We start from the raw sequence: 18,851 nt of genomic DNA, 5'->3' as shown, positions 1-18,851 counted from the left end.
AGTTGGGCCTGTGGGTGGCTGGCGGGGTTATTGATTCACTGCACTTGTACACCAGTCACGTGGTTAATGGCGATTCGGTTGAGGATTGCTGCGTGTGACACATGTGCTGTTGCATTTTACAGATTTACCACAATAAATGTGTTTGCCCTCGATTTGGAGTACCTGCCCACATCCTTCATTTCGAGTGTGCAACACATACCTGTATATAAACAAAAATATGAGTACCAATTGACCACTCATTCACTGTCTGCCTCGCAAAGCAGATTTGTTTACTTTATTATCAACCAACCATTTGTTCTTATTGAATGACTTTAAAAAAATATTCTTTTGTTTTTGCTATATCTACATATTAAACAAATCCATCTTGCAATGTATGAAAAAATTTTGGTAGGATGGACTTCATACAATTGACACTGCAAAAACATGTGTTGGTTATAGCCCTCGCTATAGTCATTCATAGTGATTTTGTTAGTATCGAGAAAACTCTTCTCAGATAAGCAGCACTCTGCCAATGGACTCAAAGCTGCTCGGAATTACGTGCACGATATATGTTGGGTGGTTGCTCCACCATTGCAGGTAAAATATTAATTCAGCTGCCCAATCAATCTACATTTAGTTTTTTTATTGGACAAAGCCAAGATTCTAAATCCTTAACTGCGAACCATTTCTCCCTTATTGGATGTGATCTAGTGACAGGTGATGTGCGTTTTTGCTCAATGTTTTCAGTTTAGCCGAACGACTTGAAAATCCACAAGCTTGTCAATTTACAGGCATTATTACACGGCTCAAGGACTTGCATCTGCATCTTTGCCAGTAGATAATGAGAGAATTTCCTCGCCTATGATGAGCTTTCTATATTCTTACATATACATATTTTATTAAGCAGAGAAAAACGAAATGCCCAGAGTCCATCATGAGTAATTTATCCCAGCATCACTATTTCATTATCCTGTTATTTCATTGTTATGCCATGATTATTGAATATGCACGACCTTACCAATGCGTAATCGACAAAACATGATGTCAAACCTCACCAAGCACTGTTGCAAAGTATTCTGGGCAATCCAGTACAGACACCTCATTCGAGACCCAAACATCACACCTCCTGGCGTTGACATTCCTCGAAGACACTGGTGGAACCATCAACCGCATCAGAACATCGACAGGCCAATGTGCACATCTCCTTCATTAATGGTAAAATTAAAGACACAAGCCACAGTTAAAACTGTGGCCATAAAACCCAAACTATGGACCACATATTTAACCACTGTAGTCTGTGCTCCTTCAATAGAAGAATAGCAAAACTACACAAACTGTCTCCATAAGCTCTCTCGTTAGACCTCAACATTGGCATGTATGTCCTGAACATATTGCCATACACAAGGATATAATATATTGTATTCTAAGAGGATAATTGTCTTGCAGACTTATATGAACCAAAGTAATCGTAGTAAATACGCAAACTTTAGACCAGCTTTGCCCATCGTGAGCTCATCAGCAGTCAGGTACACTCAAATACATACTGATGATTTACCAAATGTCATTGGTAAGGGCTATCTCTCCACACTGTAGGTCATTATCACAATTCCACCACAGCACTCAGTAAGGTTTTCTACAATATTGTTTTTATAAAATACAATACTGTTTACAATAATGTTTTGCATGCCCATGAATTGACCTTAGGTCACTCACTAGGTTTGTAACCAGCGTGCTAACCACTGTGGCACGTAAAGCTATGTTACAGCTAAACAAACATTTGCAGAACACCTCCAAATACGATGTGCTCTTCTAACTTGAATGATTGAGTACATGTGCAAGGATTTAACAATTTGCAGAGCTCATGTGTCAGTGGCCTGGACTTGACGCATGGCCAAGAAACGACTCTGCCTCCTCAATGCTTATATTCATACGGCATGTTGGGTACTCACTTCAGGCAGAATAGCGTTAGCAATCATCCCAGCCAGGCTTCAGCTACCACACCACCCCAAACACAAACGGAAATGCATTCGCCCAAAGACAAAGATCCCCCGTATAGCCTGCAACAGATTTTTGGGGTAAGTGATGTTAGCAGGCACCTATGAAGGCAGGCACAGCACATGAGGGGGCGGGTGGTCAACATCACGCCCGGATGCTTTTGTCTCCCGAGTGGTGATGTTTACACACCGCACCAGGTACTCATTTGAGGCTGAGTCGACCTAGGGGAGGCCCATGACCGGTTCGGATACTCGTCAATGGCATTGGCCGTAAGTGGAAATCAAACTCGGGTCGCCGAGTTCGCAGCGCAGCACGCTAACCACTGCACTACCGCCCTCCACATGCGTGCAACATGCATCCGCGCACACGCGCACACACAGAAATGTGTGACGGTACCTACCAACGCTTGGGTTCCGTGCTGTCCTCCCCTTCCACACCGCGGCGTAGCCATCGCTGTGCTTGTTGTATGCCACCAGCTTCACCTCGTACAGAGTGTCGTGCTCTGCACAGCACGCATCACAACGGGTTGTCGCCCATCTGCTTTTGCTGGCTTGACATTTATGCACAGGTTTATCTCCAACATACACGAGTCGTGAAGTTACAATCGGCTACTCCATTCTTTCAGTATGAGTGTTCACAGCATGTGGTATATTATTCCGTGCATACATGTGTTGTGTAGAATACCATATGTGTATGTTCTCAAATGCTTCATGTAACATGATTCAAGCGTAACTACTGTCGGGCTGGAGTGATGGAATCAGCTCATGTCCAGGTTCCAGATGGATTGTTTTATTGCCGGATTGTGAGGGATGGTGATGGGGAGGACTTCGTCCAGCAAGCGGATGGGTTATGACTTATCATCATCAGCCATGGTCAATCCACTGCTGGATAAGAGTCTCTAACGCCATGCCATCAAAATAATCCCCACTAATCCCTCTCACCCCTGAAAATGCTAAAAAAACGAAAACTTCACAGTTTTTATTTTCGCCGGTAAGGCCCACTGAGCTATATCATTCTTTTTCAGAAGCGACCTGGCCACAAATGATAACTCAACGAAGTGGCTTATCACGTGGAAATTTATAGCAGCCAAATACTCTAAACGCGTGTTTCTAAATGTGGAGGGGATAAACCTGAAGACCCGGAGAAAAATCCACACGACCACGGGGAGAACGTGCAAACTCCAAATATACAGACATCAGGGTTGGTATTGATGCACACAACCTCCTCCATACCAGGCGAGGTAGGTAACATCTCGCCACCACGGCACCCCTGCAGTGGTCATCTTCTCGGGCATGTTCTCTCCTTTGAATGCCATTCTAGCCATGATGTTTCATGCCGTCGCGCACTTACGTTCCTTAACATTCAATGTTGTCAACAAGTTTCATTCGTTCTCCGATTCACGTGTTACTCTGTCTGTCTCTCATGTAATTCCAAGCACGCGTTTATAGAATGGTATTTAATTATATGCATGTGGATCGATTAGGTATTTTTTAAAAGGAACCACCAAATTTATTTATGCTATATGATTAAAATAATTAATATTAAATGTTGTTTGTTGGATAATAAATATTCAACAATTACTGTGTATTGAGCACCCACTATGGCGTGTTAAAGAGTCCAGGTGTGATATCCAGGTTGACATTTGTCGTAAAGAAAACATGATTACTCATATGTCTTTGAATTGATTTATATCTCTGTGCACTTTGAAATATCCATACAAAATGCTTATGCAAAGACATGTAATGATAGTTTAAGAGCTGACCTCAGATGCCACGTACTGACTAAGTAAGTTACAATTCTGGCAGGAGGAAGGACGTGAGGTCTTGTGAAGAAAGAGATGGCAAGGGAGACCTCTTTATCTTTGGTCAACTATGTAACATAATCTGCATTGTCATCAAAATAAGCATATTTTCCAATTGTATTTCTGAGTGTATTCATATTTCCAAAGTGTTGAATATAAACACTTTGTAGTCAGTAAATGTACATGCTTTACAAAGGCAGAAAATCCTTGTGCAGAAGAATTGGCACTCTGGAAACGTGTGAAAGAACGCATTCCATCGAGATTTTGTCGCACTCTTTAAATAAAGCATAATGGAACAAACACGGGGACGGGCTCGTGCAGCAAGACTTGCGCTCATGAAGTGGCTATGCACCCATGAGGCCAATTGAAATGTCTAGGTTCATCGCAGGGTGGCTGGCTGGCTCAGGGGGCTAATACCATGTCAAATACTGAGCCGCCACCACTGAGATCCTGGGTTTTGGGCAGCCACCCGTTGATTAAACTGGGTTCTCAACTCTCAAGTGTAGTTATCTGATGGTCTCAGCTGGGTTTCTGCATGGGGAAAAAAACAATATCATTCAGTGACGGAGATTTTTTTTTGCGTAGTTAGGTACACTATAGCTCTTAAGATTGTACATTTTGGTTTGTTGGCTAGGTCGCCGGTTTTATCTCCCCAGTTGAAACGACGGTGCAGGTTTTTGAAATACCCCATCTCTATCCACCCAGCACTGTAAATGTGTACACCACTTTTAATTGTCAAAGCGTGTTTGGTGGGGTAAAGTGCGGGCACTCGCACCTGTTCTAAGACATGTGGCCAGCATGGAAGAGTCGACTAGAGAGGTTCTCTGGAGCTTCCTGTCGTGGAGGCCCTTCTGTCAGCAGTGGCGTTATGTAAGAAACTGCAGAGCTGCATTTTTACCTTAACATTCAAAATGCTTTCCCACCTGATGATGGACGCTTGTGTTGCGCCCTAAACGTCGTGATTTATTTTATTTTATTCCTACGTGACTTTACCGAAAGAACCAAAGAGTATGGATTCCTGCAGTCACGAAAGCTTCAAATAAAGATTTAAAATGTGTCTACCACTAAATTTCGATTTAAAGCTTTCGTGACTGCAGGGATTGATATTCTTGGTTCTTTTGGTAAAGTCACGTAGGAGGGAAATAATAAAATAAAATTAATTAAACAAACAAATTCTCTTATATCCCTTCTACGTGACTTTACCGAAAGAAGCAAGAATAGGAATGTGTCTCACACTCTTTGTAGGGCTCAAGAAACCATGTCTGTAGTATGCATAAGGTGACCTCAGAATTAGTTCCGATGCCAGAGGGCATTCACTGATATGGGTGGTCCACTGCCCATTGTGAGAATTGCAAATCTAAATGTCTTCATGTCATGACAGATATAACACATTCTTTAAACAATGGAGCAAATGCAATATATCCAAGATTTTTAATCCTCGTCTATTATACTGAGATCAATGACATTATGTTGTTACTTAACAAGTGGTGAAAAGGTGTAGTCCAGTTGGTAAAGTTTGTGTTGCCCACATAGCATCCAAGATGTAGAATGCATTGCTTAAGCTTATCCATTTATCCATTTTTTCCCCTTTTGTTTTCAAAGAAATCTGTTTTAATTAAACATGCATGCTTACTGACTTTATATGATTATGATGGACAGATTCTCTGACAATTATATTTAAGATAATCGTTTGTCGTAGGAAAATTGTGTGTGCGAGATAACTGCTTGCATGACATGTAATCCAATGGGTCATTTAAAATAATGTATTGATGGATTTGTAACATTTTACAAAAGCACCTATTTTTGTTCTTTAAATATGAACGCAAACCATCCAATGCATTTGAATTAGGGTAGCAACTGTGATAATACAACGATATTTTACACGATATAGAATTTACCTTTAAACAGTTTTGCTATATATCGTTAAACTGTCATTATTGTTGCTGATTTTGTTTTTCCTACTTTTTTTATTTCCTAACAAAATATTAATGAAATAACAAACTTGATAATCACAGTTGTAAATAAATAACTACTATCCACTGAATTAGTGCTTGGAAAAAAATGGTTTTGTGGAGTACTTGATGGTATGGCAATTAAATGACATCATAATTTTTAAAGTTTATTGTAAATCATTTATTATTGAGTAACGGAAAGCATTTGCAATAAAGACGTCAATGATTGTTATGATGAGAACGACTCAGAGCAGGCTTATGTCGAGCCGGATTAAGCTAGTGCGGGGCCTATAGCGTATGTCATAAAGGGGCCCTAAATATAAAAAACACAAATATTAAAACACACAAATGTTTAACTTGCAGAGTAAAGTAATTGTATTTTTTCATTTGCTATACAGCCAAATAATACGACAAATTGCTAACGTTAAACACCCAGCCGTTCATAAAAGTTGAAGGCAGGATAGTACTATAGTAATAGAGCAGGTGCAGCATCACTGAACCGGAATTGATAGCTTGAAAGCATTTAGCGCGGGGCCCTTGAAAGTGCGGGGCCCGTAGCTTACGTAGCTACTTTTGCTATGAGGATAATGATATTATCCGGCACTGATGTCGAGTAAACTGCAATGGAAGAACCTTTAAGTAATCTTCATTCCTACTGGAAGTATGGAAAAGCGCAATTAAAACAATACAAGAAAAATATGAAGTACAAATGAATAAGTCTTTATATTTAGTGGCAATATCACCCACAATAGAGGAGGTATCAGTGCACATCACATTAGCATGGGAACGGTACAGGGGGGCGGGGCATGGAGCAACAGGATTTCAAACAGAAACCCGTCACGGCCTCAGCGGCTAACACCGACTGAGCAGAGTGAATTGCAACTGCGTGCAAAATAAAGTGCATAAGAAAGATAAGTGGTAAATACAAATAAATAAAGTTAGTGACAGATAAAGAGTTGACACCATTGGAACCTCATTTGCCAGTAAAAAAATATGATAATTGATTTTTTACCCTTTTATGGTGTTAGACCAGATAACGCCAAAAGGCGCCTTTTGGCGTCATCTGGTCCAACACCATGTGAGACTAGGCTCTAAGGAAAGCTGTCTCGGGTGTGGACCAATCATCTTCAAGGACAGTGCATACATTATCAGAGTTATGTTTTTTGTTTGCAGGTATTGTGGTCAATGCAAACATAACTCCTCGTAAAAAAGGTGTCAGTTTTGTTGCCAGATAAAAGGGTAAAAAACCAATTATGATAAAGAGTTTGTTTTTAATTTAAGATACAAAAATAAAATTATAGGAAATTGACATTGAGATATTCACCATATAAAGAAATTCGATACGTGCCGTAAAATGAACAATTATATCGCGGAAGCCTTAATTGTAACATTTGTGAAACTTAGATTTATACCTGTTTTACCATTGTTACTAACGGCAAAATCCAGACAAATGTGCCATGGGAGCAAGACCTCTAGAGTGATGATAATGCGCAAGTAAGGACTAATGAGTGTGATTATTAACCAATTTTAGAATGTATAACGTTGCCCAATCATATATTTATGATATATTCTCTATTACTATAAATGTATGAATAGCAGGAGCAGTCCAACTAGCAGGCAACAATATGAATTTCAGACTGGTTGGTCCCCACTGAACAAGGGAATCATGGGTAATGAGATCAGAGATGATGGGGAACAGGACTGTGATATTGTAAATTATAATTAATCAAAGTATTTTGTTTAAGAGAGTCCAATTGAATTCATTTATTATTCTGCAGGGAAATCTGAATACACATTTTTTTGGCTTTGTCTCAATATCACACAAATTGTGTCATATAATGAAGTAAGTATCAATTTAGCAGTCTCGCAAAGCAGTGCAGACTCACGTGTTCGAGAATTGACCATGGAAGCAGATATCGCATAACTAGAGATTATTTCCAGTGACACCAGGAGCACACGCTCTCACACGCCTTGACACAGAGAAGTGTTATTTACGCGAGACCCAAAACAATAATATTTTGTTGTCAGAGCTGACGTTTTTGTGATTTAAGTCATACTTTTTTATGATTGGGTTTTTGTGTGAAATCATTGATGACCAGGCTGAGACTAAAAACTCATGAGACTTTGTAACCAGGTTCGAATCCAAGGTGACCAAGTTCCCATTTGAACTAAGGATCCTTAGCAATATCAAGTCAATGCTTACCACTTTGAGTAAACATTTTTATTTATTTATATCATTCAAAAATGCGATGATTATGCTGCATTTGTGAAATTATCTCACAGGCTATAATCCTCACAAGTGGTGTTGAACTTATGTAATTCTATCTACAAATTGTCAGGCGGTAGTGGGATTCAACCATTAACGTCACATCAACTGGCTAATTTGTGAGCATGCTGATAACTAGGCTTTCCAGCCTTTCTCCTAGAAACTATATATACATTTAAATACATCAATTTGATGTCAAGAACCTTGCCTTGTGGCAGTTTGGTCAAAATACAACAACCCCATTAGTTGAATTTCACACATTTTTTCTCTTGTACCATAAATAGGATTGTGTGAGTATATATATTATGCACACGCATGCTTAGGGGTCTAATCATTAGTTGTTGCTGGGGGCCCCAATTTCTCTACAAAAAACTATAAGAGCACCTCTGATTTTTTTTAGTAGACTGCAAGCCCCCCTAAATATATTTTGGTCATGCCGAGCCATTAGTCTTATAGTTTCATTGCATATTATATACTGTAGCACTTCGTTCATGGGGCTGGCAATCTGCCAAATGGCCAGTTGTACTTTCCAAAAAATCAGCTTGCCAAAGAGACCATTGGAAAATTATTATTGAAATGATTTATCTAGCAAGACACTAATTACTCAAAGCAGCTTATTATGAAAAATGTTGGGCAAGCTGCCAAAGGCTGTTTGGATCATTACAGTATTGGTGCGCTCTCCCCAGCCTAATACATAATGCAGATTTCCAAATTAGGCTGCTCGCTGAGCAGGTGATGCACGCACAAAAAACTGAAAGAAGCCAATGTAACTTGAATCACCTAATGCAGGACAATTCTTGTGCTTAGTACAAAATAATAATTAGGATCGTACCGGAGGATATAAATAACAAGATAGGTAAGCAGACAATACGTTTCCTTCAAACAGCTGCCTTGCCACGTAAGTAAATTAAACAATCGTCCCAATGGCCTTCTGGGAGTGCTTAATTTCAGCATCATTGGTTCAAAATAATCAAATTCTAGACCGGTTTCAACACACAGTGTCTCATCAGAAGAGTCTGACTTGCTTGAATCAAAACTGGGGAACTGCAGGGTGTTGTAATTGAGGTCCTATTCTTTAAGATATGGGTCACAGAATCATACAATTTGACACAGAATCATACAATACATAACTGAAAATAATTATCATAACTGTGTTTAATATTAAATGTAACAATCATATTAACTTTTGGTACGATATTTTCCCTTGAAAAAATCCATTCAAAACAAAACTATGTTTTAAGTGTAGTGAATTTGATGCAGCAGTTTTCACCAAACCACGCACGAAACACATTCGGACTCGCATACATTTATTTTGTGCTTCATATACTATTCATAAAATAAAACAATTGTGTGGTCATTATAGCAAAGGCTTAATGAAGAAGCAACATGGGAGCAGAATTCACGCGGAGGTAAACGTTGTAATTCCAGCACCTTTTTTTCAAAATACTGAAATCCCCAGTTATGAATCAAAATATGTGCCACCACTTTTGGAAGGCATTCTACCGTGTGTGCATCAAGTGCGATTGTCACATTCCCCAGGATAGGGCGGAGTCAGGGCAAGGCCAGATATATTTGAAATGTCCCTCTAAATCACAGTCGGTGTTTCCACACTCGTAATCATGAACGTATGCAAGGTAGCGAAATTACACGGTAGAGGATATGGGGAAATTGTGGAGAGGATTGCATGCGATTCTCGGTGTTTTTACTCTGCTGTAAAGTGGTGGAAAATCTGAAGGAAATTCTTCCCGGTTTTATCTCCTCGAATCCAGTATGTCCAAGCAAAATTACTCGATTATTAATGTTATACAGAGTCTATAAATATGTGTAAGTCATTCTGCCATCTATAATGTCTTATACATGTTGCTGTACTTTCTAATACACAAACGCATGCACTTGAGTGCATGTGTTCTTGGGATAATTGTATGTGTGGAATGCATGCATGCTATCAAATACATATATTGCACAAACTTGCTTCTGGGCTGTCATTTTAGATTGTCAGTAAGAAAAAAAATATTTGACTTCACTGGGTAAACAAAGAAAAAATGTAAGTCTTTCAGCCGATGGGTCTTCTGGGCCAGTATTTCCAGCAGCATGAGTCGAGTTTGGTTTTTGCTTTCTGAGCATCAGCATGTTGTTAGTTGAAGAAATGGAACCGGATTGCTGAACGATATTTGTTAAAAGAGTCTGTTAAGCACAGTCCAGAAAATTGTACAAAATGTAATGCAGTAAAATTCGTCCTCTCCGTGATCCTACTACCTGCTAACTTTAATAGTCATGTGCGTTGTAGGGCTACAAAAACACGAATCATCCATGACCCTATCATGCTTAGTATCTGCATTTTTCCATATCTTGCTTTACCAAAATACTTCTTATTATCTGTGATTTCTTTTCATGATTAAGAGGAGACAGGTGACAAATTCATCCAATTTTCCGTGGATTATTATACATTTTTAAAACACGGAAATTTAATCAATATCCAGCAGTGAAAACAAAACAACCAAAAAGTGCACCAAATGTTTTATGAAAATTAAACAATTTCTACATTATTCTGTGGAATGAATATGTGATTGTTATAATTGTACTCTCCATTTTGCTTCGTTCTACTACAAAGTTTCAAGTATTTTTTATAGTTATATAATTACTTTTAATATTTTATAATAAGAGAATGTCAATATAATATTCTGAACATCTGCAGTTTTAGTTAGTTTATTTCCAAAATGGAAATATGGTTTTGGGGGGGGGGGGGCAGAGCTTTGTGACGTCATATTTGAGGGGGGTCTGACTTTTTGTGACGCCGTGTGACGAGGGGGGGAGGGGGGGGTCAAAAATCAGCCAAAATCGCGTGACATCATTTATGGACGGTCCCTTAATCCAAGACAAGAATCCAAGTCTCAGGCGAAGCCGGGTAGTAAAGCTAGTTATGTATAAAGTTGTTTGTATATTTCAGCTTAATTCCTAGATCAATTTAATTTAATTACACTTTCAGGGGAAGAAAACATAACAGCTCACTGCTCTACTAATGTGCATTTCTGCAAGAAAATCACCATCCTTATTCAACCATGTGATACCCTGGCCAAAAATAATCGGAAAAATTGATATTACATCATGATACCGCCTTTGCCAGTAGCAAAATATAATAATAGGTTTTATTATATTTAGGTGTTTTTCCCCTAAAAGGGTAAAAAAAACCTAAATATAAATTATTATATTTTAATAATAGATTTTATATTTTGCTACTGGCAAAGGAGGTCTCATGATGCAAATGCTTACCCCGAGCCCTCAATACTCTGATGGTGCGTTGTCTTTGAGTTGTGCGCCTTTTGGCGTCATCTGGTCGAACATCGTGTGAGACTGGGCTCTAACAAAAGTTGTCTCTGATGTGGACCAATCAATTTCAAGGAACAATGCATATGTAATGCGGGCGTAAACGGCCCTCCGGAAGTGACGTCATGAGAGGAGGAGTTAGGTCACGTGGGGGAGAGGGGCTAAGCTATAGAGGGAGGGGAACCGGAAGAGGAAAAGGAGTGACGGGAGATCAGGAACGAGAGAGGCCACGTAGGGCGAAAGCGGAGGGTGGCGAGATCGCCACGAACACGGGGAGCGAGGATCGGCACCGTCGGCCAGCGGTGACCGACCCGAAGCAGCGAGGAGGCTGCAGTTAGCAGCGGGGCTGCATACAGAGTCAGCAGCGGGTCTGCACACGGAGTAGCAGCCAAGAGGGTCTGCACATAGAGTAAGCAGCGAGGTTCTGCATAGAGAGTAAGCAGCGAGTCTGCAGGGAGAGGACGGAGGTTACAATAGAGAAAGGAGAGAGTCTGCGGGGAGAGGAAGGAGGCTACAATAGAGTAAGCAGCCGGGGGCTACAAATACAGTGTCTATAAGAGAGTGCCGTGTGGGAGAAGACAAGAACCCAATAAAGGACACGAAGTCAGAGAGAAGCGTCTGAGTCCTTTTATTACACTGGAGTCAGAAGTGAAACGGCATGGCGAAACAATTGAGGAAAAAGAATATTCCATCTCCGGCGTCGGATTCATCTTCCGACGACGACGATCTTCCTCCTGCAATCGTCTCGACTTCGGCAGAGGAAGAGATCCGTGAGGGTCCGGGTATCGAGGAGGTTGCCGCGTCGTCGGACCCATCTGCTCCAAAGAATGCTGATTTAAGATGGACCCAGATGGCGGAGCAACTGGTAACTCTCAAAAACGTCATCACACAGTTGTGTGACCTTGTCACACCAAGGGTGGCCTTGGAAGGTGATGGTGGTGATCAGCAGGAGCCCGGGTCGCCTTCGATGGCGCCGCCATTGGCCACGCGGCGCGAAGACGCCATCTTGGGCGTGGCGCACCACGGAAAGCGGGAAGCCGCCATTTTGGGACCGCCGCGACGGTTGCCCGCCATCTTGTCGACACCGCGTTGCGACGCATTGTTGAATTTACCACCGGAGGAGGCAGCGGCTGAAGGAAGCAAGCCAAGAAGTCGCAGTCGTCACCTAACAACTGTCAAGGAATTCTCCATCGGTGGCAATTGGAGTGCGTTCGCCTGTAGATTTTTGGCGGCGGTACGTACAGCGAGGTGGACGGACGCCGAGGCGCTGGAGGTGCTTCCGACTCTTCTTGACGATGAGTCCGTTCGTTTTTTTCGCTCCATAAAAGCTGCGAAGAAGAAGACTCTGCGAGGGGTGTTCGACGAAATGGCGGACGCGTACGAGCCACCGGATGACGCCCATCGCCGATTCGTGCAACGGCAACGCGCACCTGAGGAATCACCAGTGGCGTATAGGGGCGCCGTGTTGGAACTCGCTATGGCCGCTTACCCGGAGACGGAGCCTGACCTGCTGGAACCTCTCATCTTGGGGAAGATGTTGGAGTTGTCCCGAGATCTTGGCATTCCTATGCCGGCGTGCGGTCACGAAAAGCTCACGTCCCGGGCCGCGGCCAAGTGCCTGGACGCCCAGTTCAATCTCCGCCGCTGGAAACAGGTCACGGCGTGGACGGGCGGTCCTGTCGTCGATGGGGGTGCCGTAGGGTGCGACCCTACAAAGGCCGTGTACGTGCCGGATGGGAGCGGCCAGAAGGAGTTGTCGGCTGCCTCTGCTCCGTGGCCGGCCCGAAGCGGGCCGGGGCCGCGGGCTGCGCCGCCGGTGCGGCCGCGTCGGGATGGGGTGCCCGCTGCGCGTCGCTCCGACGTCGAGTGCTTCCGCTGCGGCCGTCGGGGCCATTATGCCAGGGACTGCTGGGCCCGTGTTCCGGGTCCGCCCCAGCAGGAGGCCTTGACAGCGGACGCTCCAAAGAAAGATCCTCCAGCACAGGCAAGTCGGTGCGCACCAGACACCCGGCAAGGCCCGACACCTTTCATCGCCGTTGTTGTGTGATGCGGATGTTGTTAAATACGGGAGGCCAGTATCTGCGCCTTGTCGCTCGATAACGCAGTGGCGTAAGCTGGCTCGGCGGGTTGTCGCGGCCGCTACCGGTTCGTCCACTGTACCTGGGTCGATCCAAGGGGTGGACGTACGTATTTTGGTGGATTCCGGTGCGTCCGCGACCATTATTTCGGATGTGATATTCCATCTTTTGAACATCCCACCGGGGGCCGTGAGGCCGGCTTACGCTTCCTGCATCGCCGCAAACGGGGGTAGCATGGGCATCGTGGGCCAGGTGGACGCTAACATTTCTATCGGGGGAGTCTCGGCCTCGGGCGTTGTGTTAATTTCGAGGTCCCTGGCGGTTCCTTGCCTGTTGGGTACTGATTTTTTGGCTAAGATGCCCATTCTAATTCGAATCAATGAAAATTGCATTGAACTACCGGGGGGCCGGAAATTGCCGTTTTTACAGTCCGCCTGGGGGCGACCGGCTCCTGTTGCCCAGGTACAGGCGTTATCGGAAGTTTCGGTTGATATTCCACCTGGCTCGCAGATGCTCATTCCCTTACGATATCGGAAGCCGGTTCCGGATCGGCAGGGTGCTTTTGGGATTTTGCTGTCGCCATCCGCCGCTGTTACGGGCGGATTGGCGCTAGTGGGGGCGCAAACTATTGTCCGTCCAGATCAGCGCCCGTTTTTGCAGGTGCTAAACGCGAGCACTGAAAGCGTGTGTGTGCCGGCTGGTACCGTTGTGGCACATGCCACTACGGCGTTTACGGCTCAGAGTGATCTGCCGGACGGAGGGCTGGTGTGTGGTGTTTCACACGATGGAGGGGTGGATGATCGTTGGATTGCTGAATTATGTGGGGAAAATTCGGCCCTTTCCGTCGAGCAGCGTTGTGCGATTCATAAATTATTAGCGAGTTATTCGGATGTGTTTAGCTCCGACGATTTGGACTTGGGACGCACCTCGCTGCTTTATCATCATATCGACACAGGGGACGCTGCCCCTATCCGCTTGAACTCGCGTCGGATGAGTCCGGCTGAGCGTGAGCATGTTCGAGGGGCAGTGGATGACATGTTGAAAGCGGATATTATATCTCCGTCTAATAGCCCGTGGGGCGCGCCTGTTGTGTTGGTTAAAAAGAAGGATGGTAAATTGCGCTTTTGTGTGGATTTTCGGAAGTTGAATAAAGTGTCGGTGGCAGATGCGTATCCCCTGCCGCGTATGGACGACTCTCTCGACGCCTTGTCAGGGGCTAAGTTTTTTTCAACGCTGGATCTCTCTTCGGGCTTCTGGCAGCTCCCCCTTGACGAGCCCTCGCGAGAAAAGACTGCTTTCCGTACGCCGCAGGGATTATTCCAATTTAACTGTCTTCCGATGGGGTTGAATGCGGCCCCTGCCACTTTTCAGAGGTTGATGGAGTTGGTATTAACGGGGTTGCAGTGGGAGACATGTCTGATTTATTTAGATGATATTATTGTCTTCAGCCGCACATTTGATGAGCATTTACTGCGGTTGGAGGCTGTATTCACCAGAATGCGTTCTGCTAATTTGAAATTCAAGCCAAAGAAATGTCACCTACTGCAACACTCCGTTCGATACTTGGGACATATTGTTAGTGCGGACGGGGTGGCCACGGATCCGGAGAAAACTGCGTGTGTCCGTGATTGGGCAACCCCGGCCACGGTGGGTGATGTGCGTCGGTTTTTGGGGTTCGCCTCGTATTATCAGAGGTTTGTTCCGAATTTTGCTACTATCGCGAGGCCTTTGCATCTCCTTACTGGGAAGGGACACAAATTTGCTTGGGGACCGCCGGAGGAGGCGGCGTTTCGGAGCCTGCGCGATTTACTGGCTACTGCACCGACGTTAGATTATCCGGATTTTGAACATCCTTTCATTCTGGATACCGATGCAAGTGACACTGGTATTGGGGCGGTGTTGTCCCAGTCGAAAGGTGGAGTTGAGCGCGTGGTGGCGTATGGGAGTCGGGTTTTGTCTCCCGCGGAAACCCGCTACTGCGTCACTCGCAGGGAACTTTTGGCCATTGTTTTTTTTCTCCGCCAATTTCGACCGTATCTGTACGGTCGGTCATTTATTGTCCGCACGGACCATGCGGCCTTGCAGTATGCTCTTAAGATGGACCAGCCATCCGGACAATTGGCGAGGTGGCTGGACACGCTGCAAGAATTTTCCTTCCAAATTCACCATCGGAAGGGTGTACGTCACGCTAATGCGGACGCACTTTCCAGGTTGCCGCAACAATCCCCTTGTGCGTGTGCGTCGGGGACGCATAGGTGTGGACCGATTCAGCTCCCCCCTCAGCCTGTCGCGCTGGCGGTGGATGTTCTTGAAACTCCGCCTACACCGGGACCGGTTGATGGGGGACCGGCTGATGGGATTTTGCGTCTCCCGCGGTCTGTGTGGATTCGGGAGCAAATGTTGGACGATTCCTTGGTGACGTTACGAAAACAAACGGAGAAGGCAAGTAAGGGGCTCGGTGCGGGGGGTGTACCGGAAACTGCTCTCCGAGATGGGTTGCTGATGTGGAGGGAAGGGATACAGGAACACTGGCGTCTCGTTGTGCCTGCGTCATTGCGGTACGAATTGATTAGATCTCTGCATTGTGACACACTTTTACATCTGGGGGTGCAGAAAACCCTATTGACGCTGCAGCGAGACTATTATTGGCACGGCATGACGACGGATGTCGTCGGTCACGTTCGCGCGTGTCCCGATTGTGCCCGCCGTAAGCCGCCTAAACATCCATATGTTCCGCCGATACAATCGATTCAAGTATCTCGGGTTAATGAGCTGGTGTCGTTAGATATTTTGGGACCCTTTCCGCCATCCGCTAAGGGAAATAAGTATTTACTGGTGGGGGTAGAGTACCTCTCCCGCTGGCCGATGGCCTGGCCTTTGCCTGACCAGTCAGCGGCGTCTATCACTGACGCCTTTCTATTTGGGTATGTGATGGACAAGGGGGCGCCGGAGAGGCTCCTTACGGATCAAGGGCGTAACTTTTCGTCCAAATTGTTGGGGGAGGTGTGTGCGGCTCTTGGAACTAAAAAGATACGGACATCCCCCTACCACCCACAAACGGATGGTATGGTGGAACGGTTGAATCGGACTCTGTCCGCCATGCTGTGCCATACAGTCGGGGAAAATCAATCTGATTGGGATTTGCATATCCCTGGGGTGCTTTCGGCGTATCGCATGACGCCGCACGCGGCTACTGGATACTCGCCGTTCTTTCTTATGTACGGCCGTGAAAATGTGCCGCCGATCAATGAGCAGTTGGGAACCGGTGCGAGGGGACCTGTTAAGCCTCTTCCTGAGTATATCCAGGACAACGTTCGCCGTGTCACTGAGGCGAGGGAAAGAGCCCGCATGGCTACGGCTAAAGCCCAGGCCAGGAATGAGCGGTGTGCCCGACGTTCAAAGGGGGAGTGCCCCTGGAAAACGGGGGACCTGGCCTGGCTTCATTGCCCACAGGTGCGGCCAGGTACCTCCCCTAAATTACACAAACCATGGCAAGGACCGGTCCGCCTCATTGAGGTTCCCAACCCACAGTCGGCGCGTGTTCGGGTTGGTTCGCGGCGCTGGTTCGTGCATACATCCCGGTTGAAGCCGTACATTGCCCCGCGACCGGTTGCGTCATCTCCCGAGGTTGCCTTGCCGGGGTCTGTTGCTGCCGACTCGCCCTTGCCTGTGCCTGCTGACCTTGCAAGAGCGCCTGTCGTACCCTTTACAGACAAGCCGGCCGTGACGCCGCACGAGGGAGGACGTTCCGCTCGTGGGATGCCGACCGGAGCCGCAGAACCTACGGGACCTGCAGCTCTTCCTATCCCTCCGCGGACGCGATTACGGGACGTCTCTGCACGCGACCGGGACAGTGGCGGGCCTCCAATGGCGACGGATGAACTTGCTCCCGTCGCCCTTAAAACCCTGCCACGTTCCCGCTCGGCGGGTGGGCTGCCGACCGTCCGGGACGGCCCGGCTACCCGTACTCGCTCGAAATCCCTCACGTTTCGTTAAATTGTGTTGTGTTCTTGTTATATTGTTGTTGCATGCTTCGTGTCTTTTTACGTGTCGGTCCTTTACACCCGCATTGCTTGTCAAGTTGCATTTCAGCCGAGGTCGGCTGGATTTTCTCTACGGGGGAGGGTGATGTAATGCGGGCGTAAACGGCCCTCCGGAAGTGACGTCATGAGGGGAGGAGTTAGGTCACGTGGGGGAGAGGGGTTAAGCTATAGAGGGAGGGGAACCGGAAGAGGAAAAGGAGTGACGGGAGATCAGGAACGAGAGAGGCCACGTAGGGCGAAAGCGGAGGGTGGCGAGATCGCCACGAACACGGGGAGCGAGGATCGGCACCGTCGGCCAGCGGTGACCGACCCGAAGCAGCGAGGAGGCTGCAGTCAGCAGCGGGGCTGCATACAGAGTCAGCAGCGGGTCTGCACACGGAGTAGCAGCCAAGAGGGTCTGCACATAGAGTAAGCAGCGAGGTTCTGCATAGAGAGTAAGCAGCGAGTCTGCAGGGAGAGGACGGAGGTTACAATAGAGAAAGGAGAGAGTCTGCGGGGAGAGGAAGGAGGCTACAATAGAGTAAGCAGCCGGGGGCTACAAATACAGTGTCTATAAGAGAGTGCCGTGTGGGAGAAGACAAGAACCCAATAAAGGACACGAAGTCAGAGAGAAGCGTCTGAGTCCTTTTATTACACATACATTATCAGAGTGCTGTTTTTGTTTGCATTTTGACTGCAGGTATTGTGGTTAATGTAAACATGATCCCTTGTAAAAAGGTGTCAGTTTTGTTGCCAGATAAAAGGGTAAAAAACCTATTATTAAAATATATATTGCTCAAGAGTACCAATTCACGATGCATTCTATACCAAAATTGCACCAACATAGTTGAAGGTATAATTACCAGTCTCTTCACTTAAGTGAAATAATTTATGCATACCAATAAGTGAAATGAATGCATACCAATAAGTGAAATAAATGCATACCAATAAAGTGAAATTAATGCATACCAGTACGCACTTATGCACCAATTCCTGGAGGTTTAAAGTACTTAATGTGCATGCTGGGTAAGCAGGTTTCTCAGAAAGTGTATACAGAGGCAAAACACTGAATAATGCTGGTTGATCTCACCTTTATTTCCAATATAAAGACATCTTCTAAACTGCTACACCGTCCAGCCCCCGTTGCTCGTATTCTGGACCACTTGTGGGCAATTTATCACTTGTTACCATTTTGTAGGCAGCACACAGTAAATTCCTTAATAGTGCGTTGTGGCCTACACTATTAACGGTGATTAAAATGAATAGCCGAGAATGTGCTGCAGTAAGCTGGCCATGCTGGTACAAACCACATTACCTCCAGGAGAAGTTTTCTTGCCGATTCATCAGCTGTGTCTGAACAAAAGTGCACTTAGTGACACCATCGATTGACGTACCATTTATAAGGATAATAATAATTTACAACAAGTTAATCGA

General features: G+C 45.3%; 1 protein-coding gene across 1 annotated transcript in view; it reads right to left on the bottom strand.

Moving 5' to 3' along the window:
- Positions 1–18,851, bottom strand: part of LOC133346429 (immunoglobulin superfamily DCC subclass member 4-like) — a 346,604-nt gene that overhangs the window by 65,046 nt on the left and 262,707 nt on the right. The window contains exon 13 of the mRNA XM_061557994.1: positions 2,375–2,476. Coding sequence (XP_061413978.1) covers positions 2,375–2,476 — 102 coding nt within the window. The remainder of the gene's footprint in view (positions 1–2,374; positions 2,477–18,851) is intronic.

The sequence above is a fragment of the Lethenteron reissneri genome, chromosome 24 (genome assembly GCF_015708825.2).
Source record: "Lethenteron reissneri isolate LAM-NWPU_2019-01 chromosome 24, ASM1570882v1, whole genome shotgun sequence".
Classification (NCBI taxonomy): domain Eukaryota; kingdom Metazoa; phylum Chordata; class Hyperoartia; order Petromyzontiformes; family Petromyzontidae; genus Lethenteron; species Lethenteron reissneri.
This window is presented reverse-complemented; position numbering and strand designations above follow the sequence as displayed.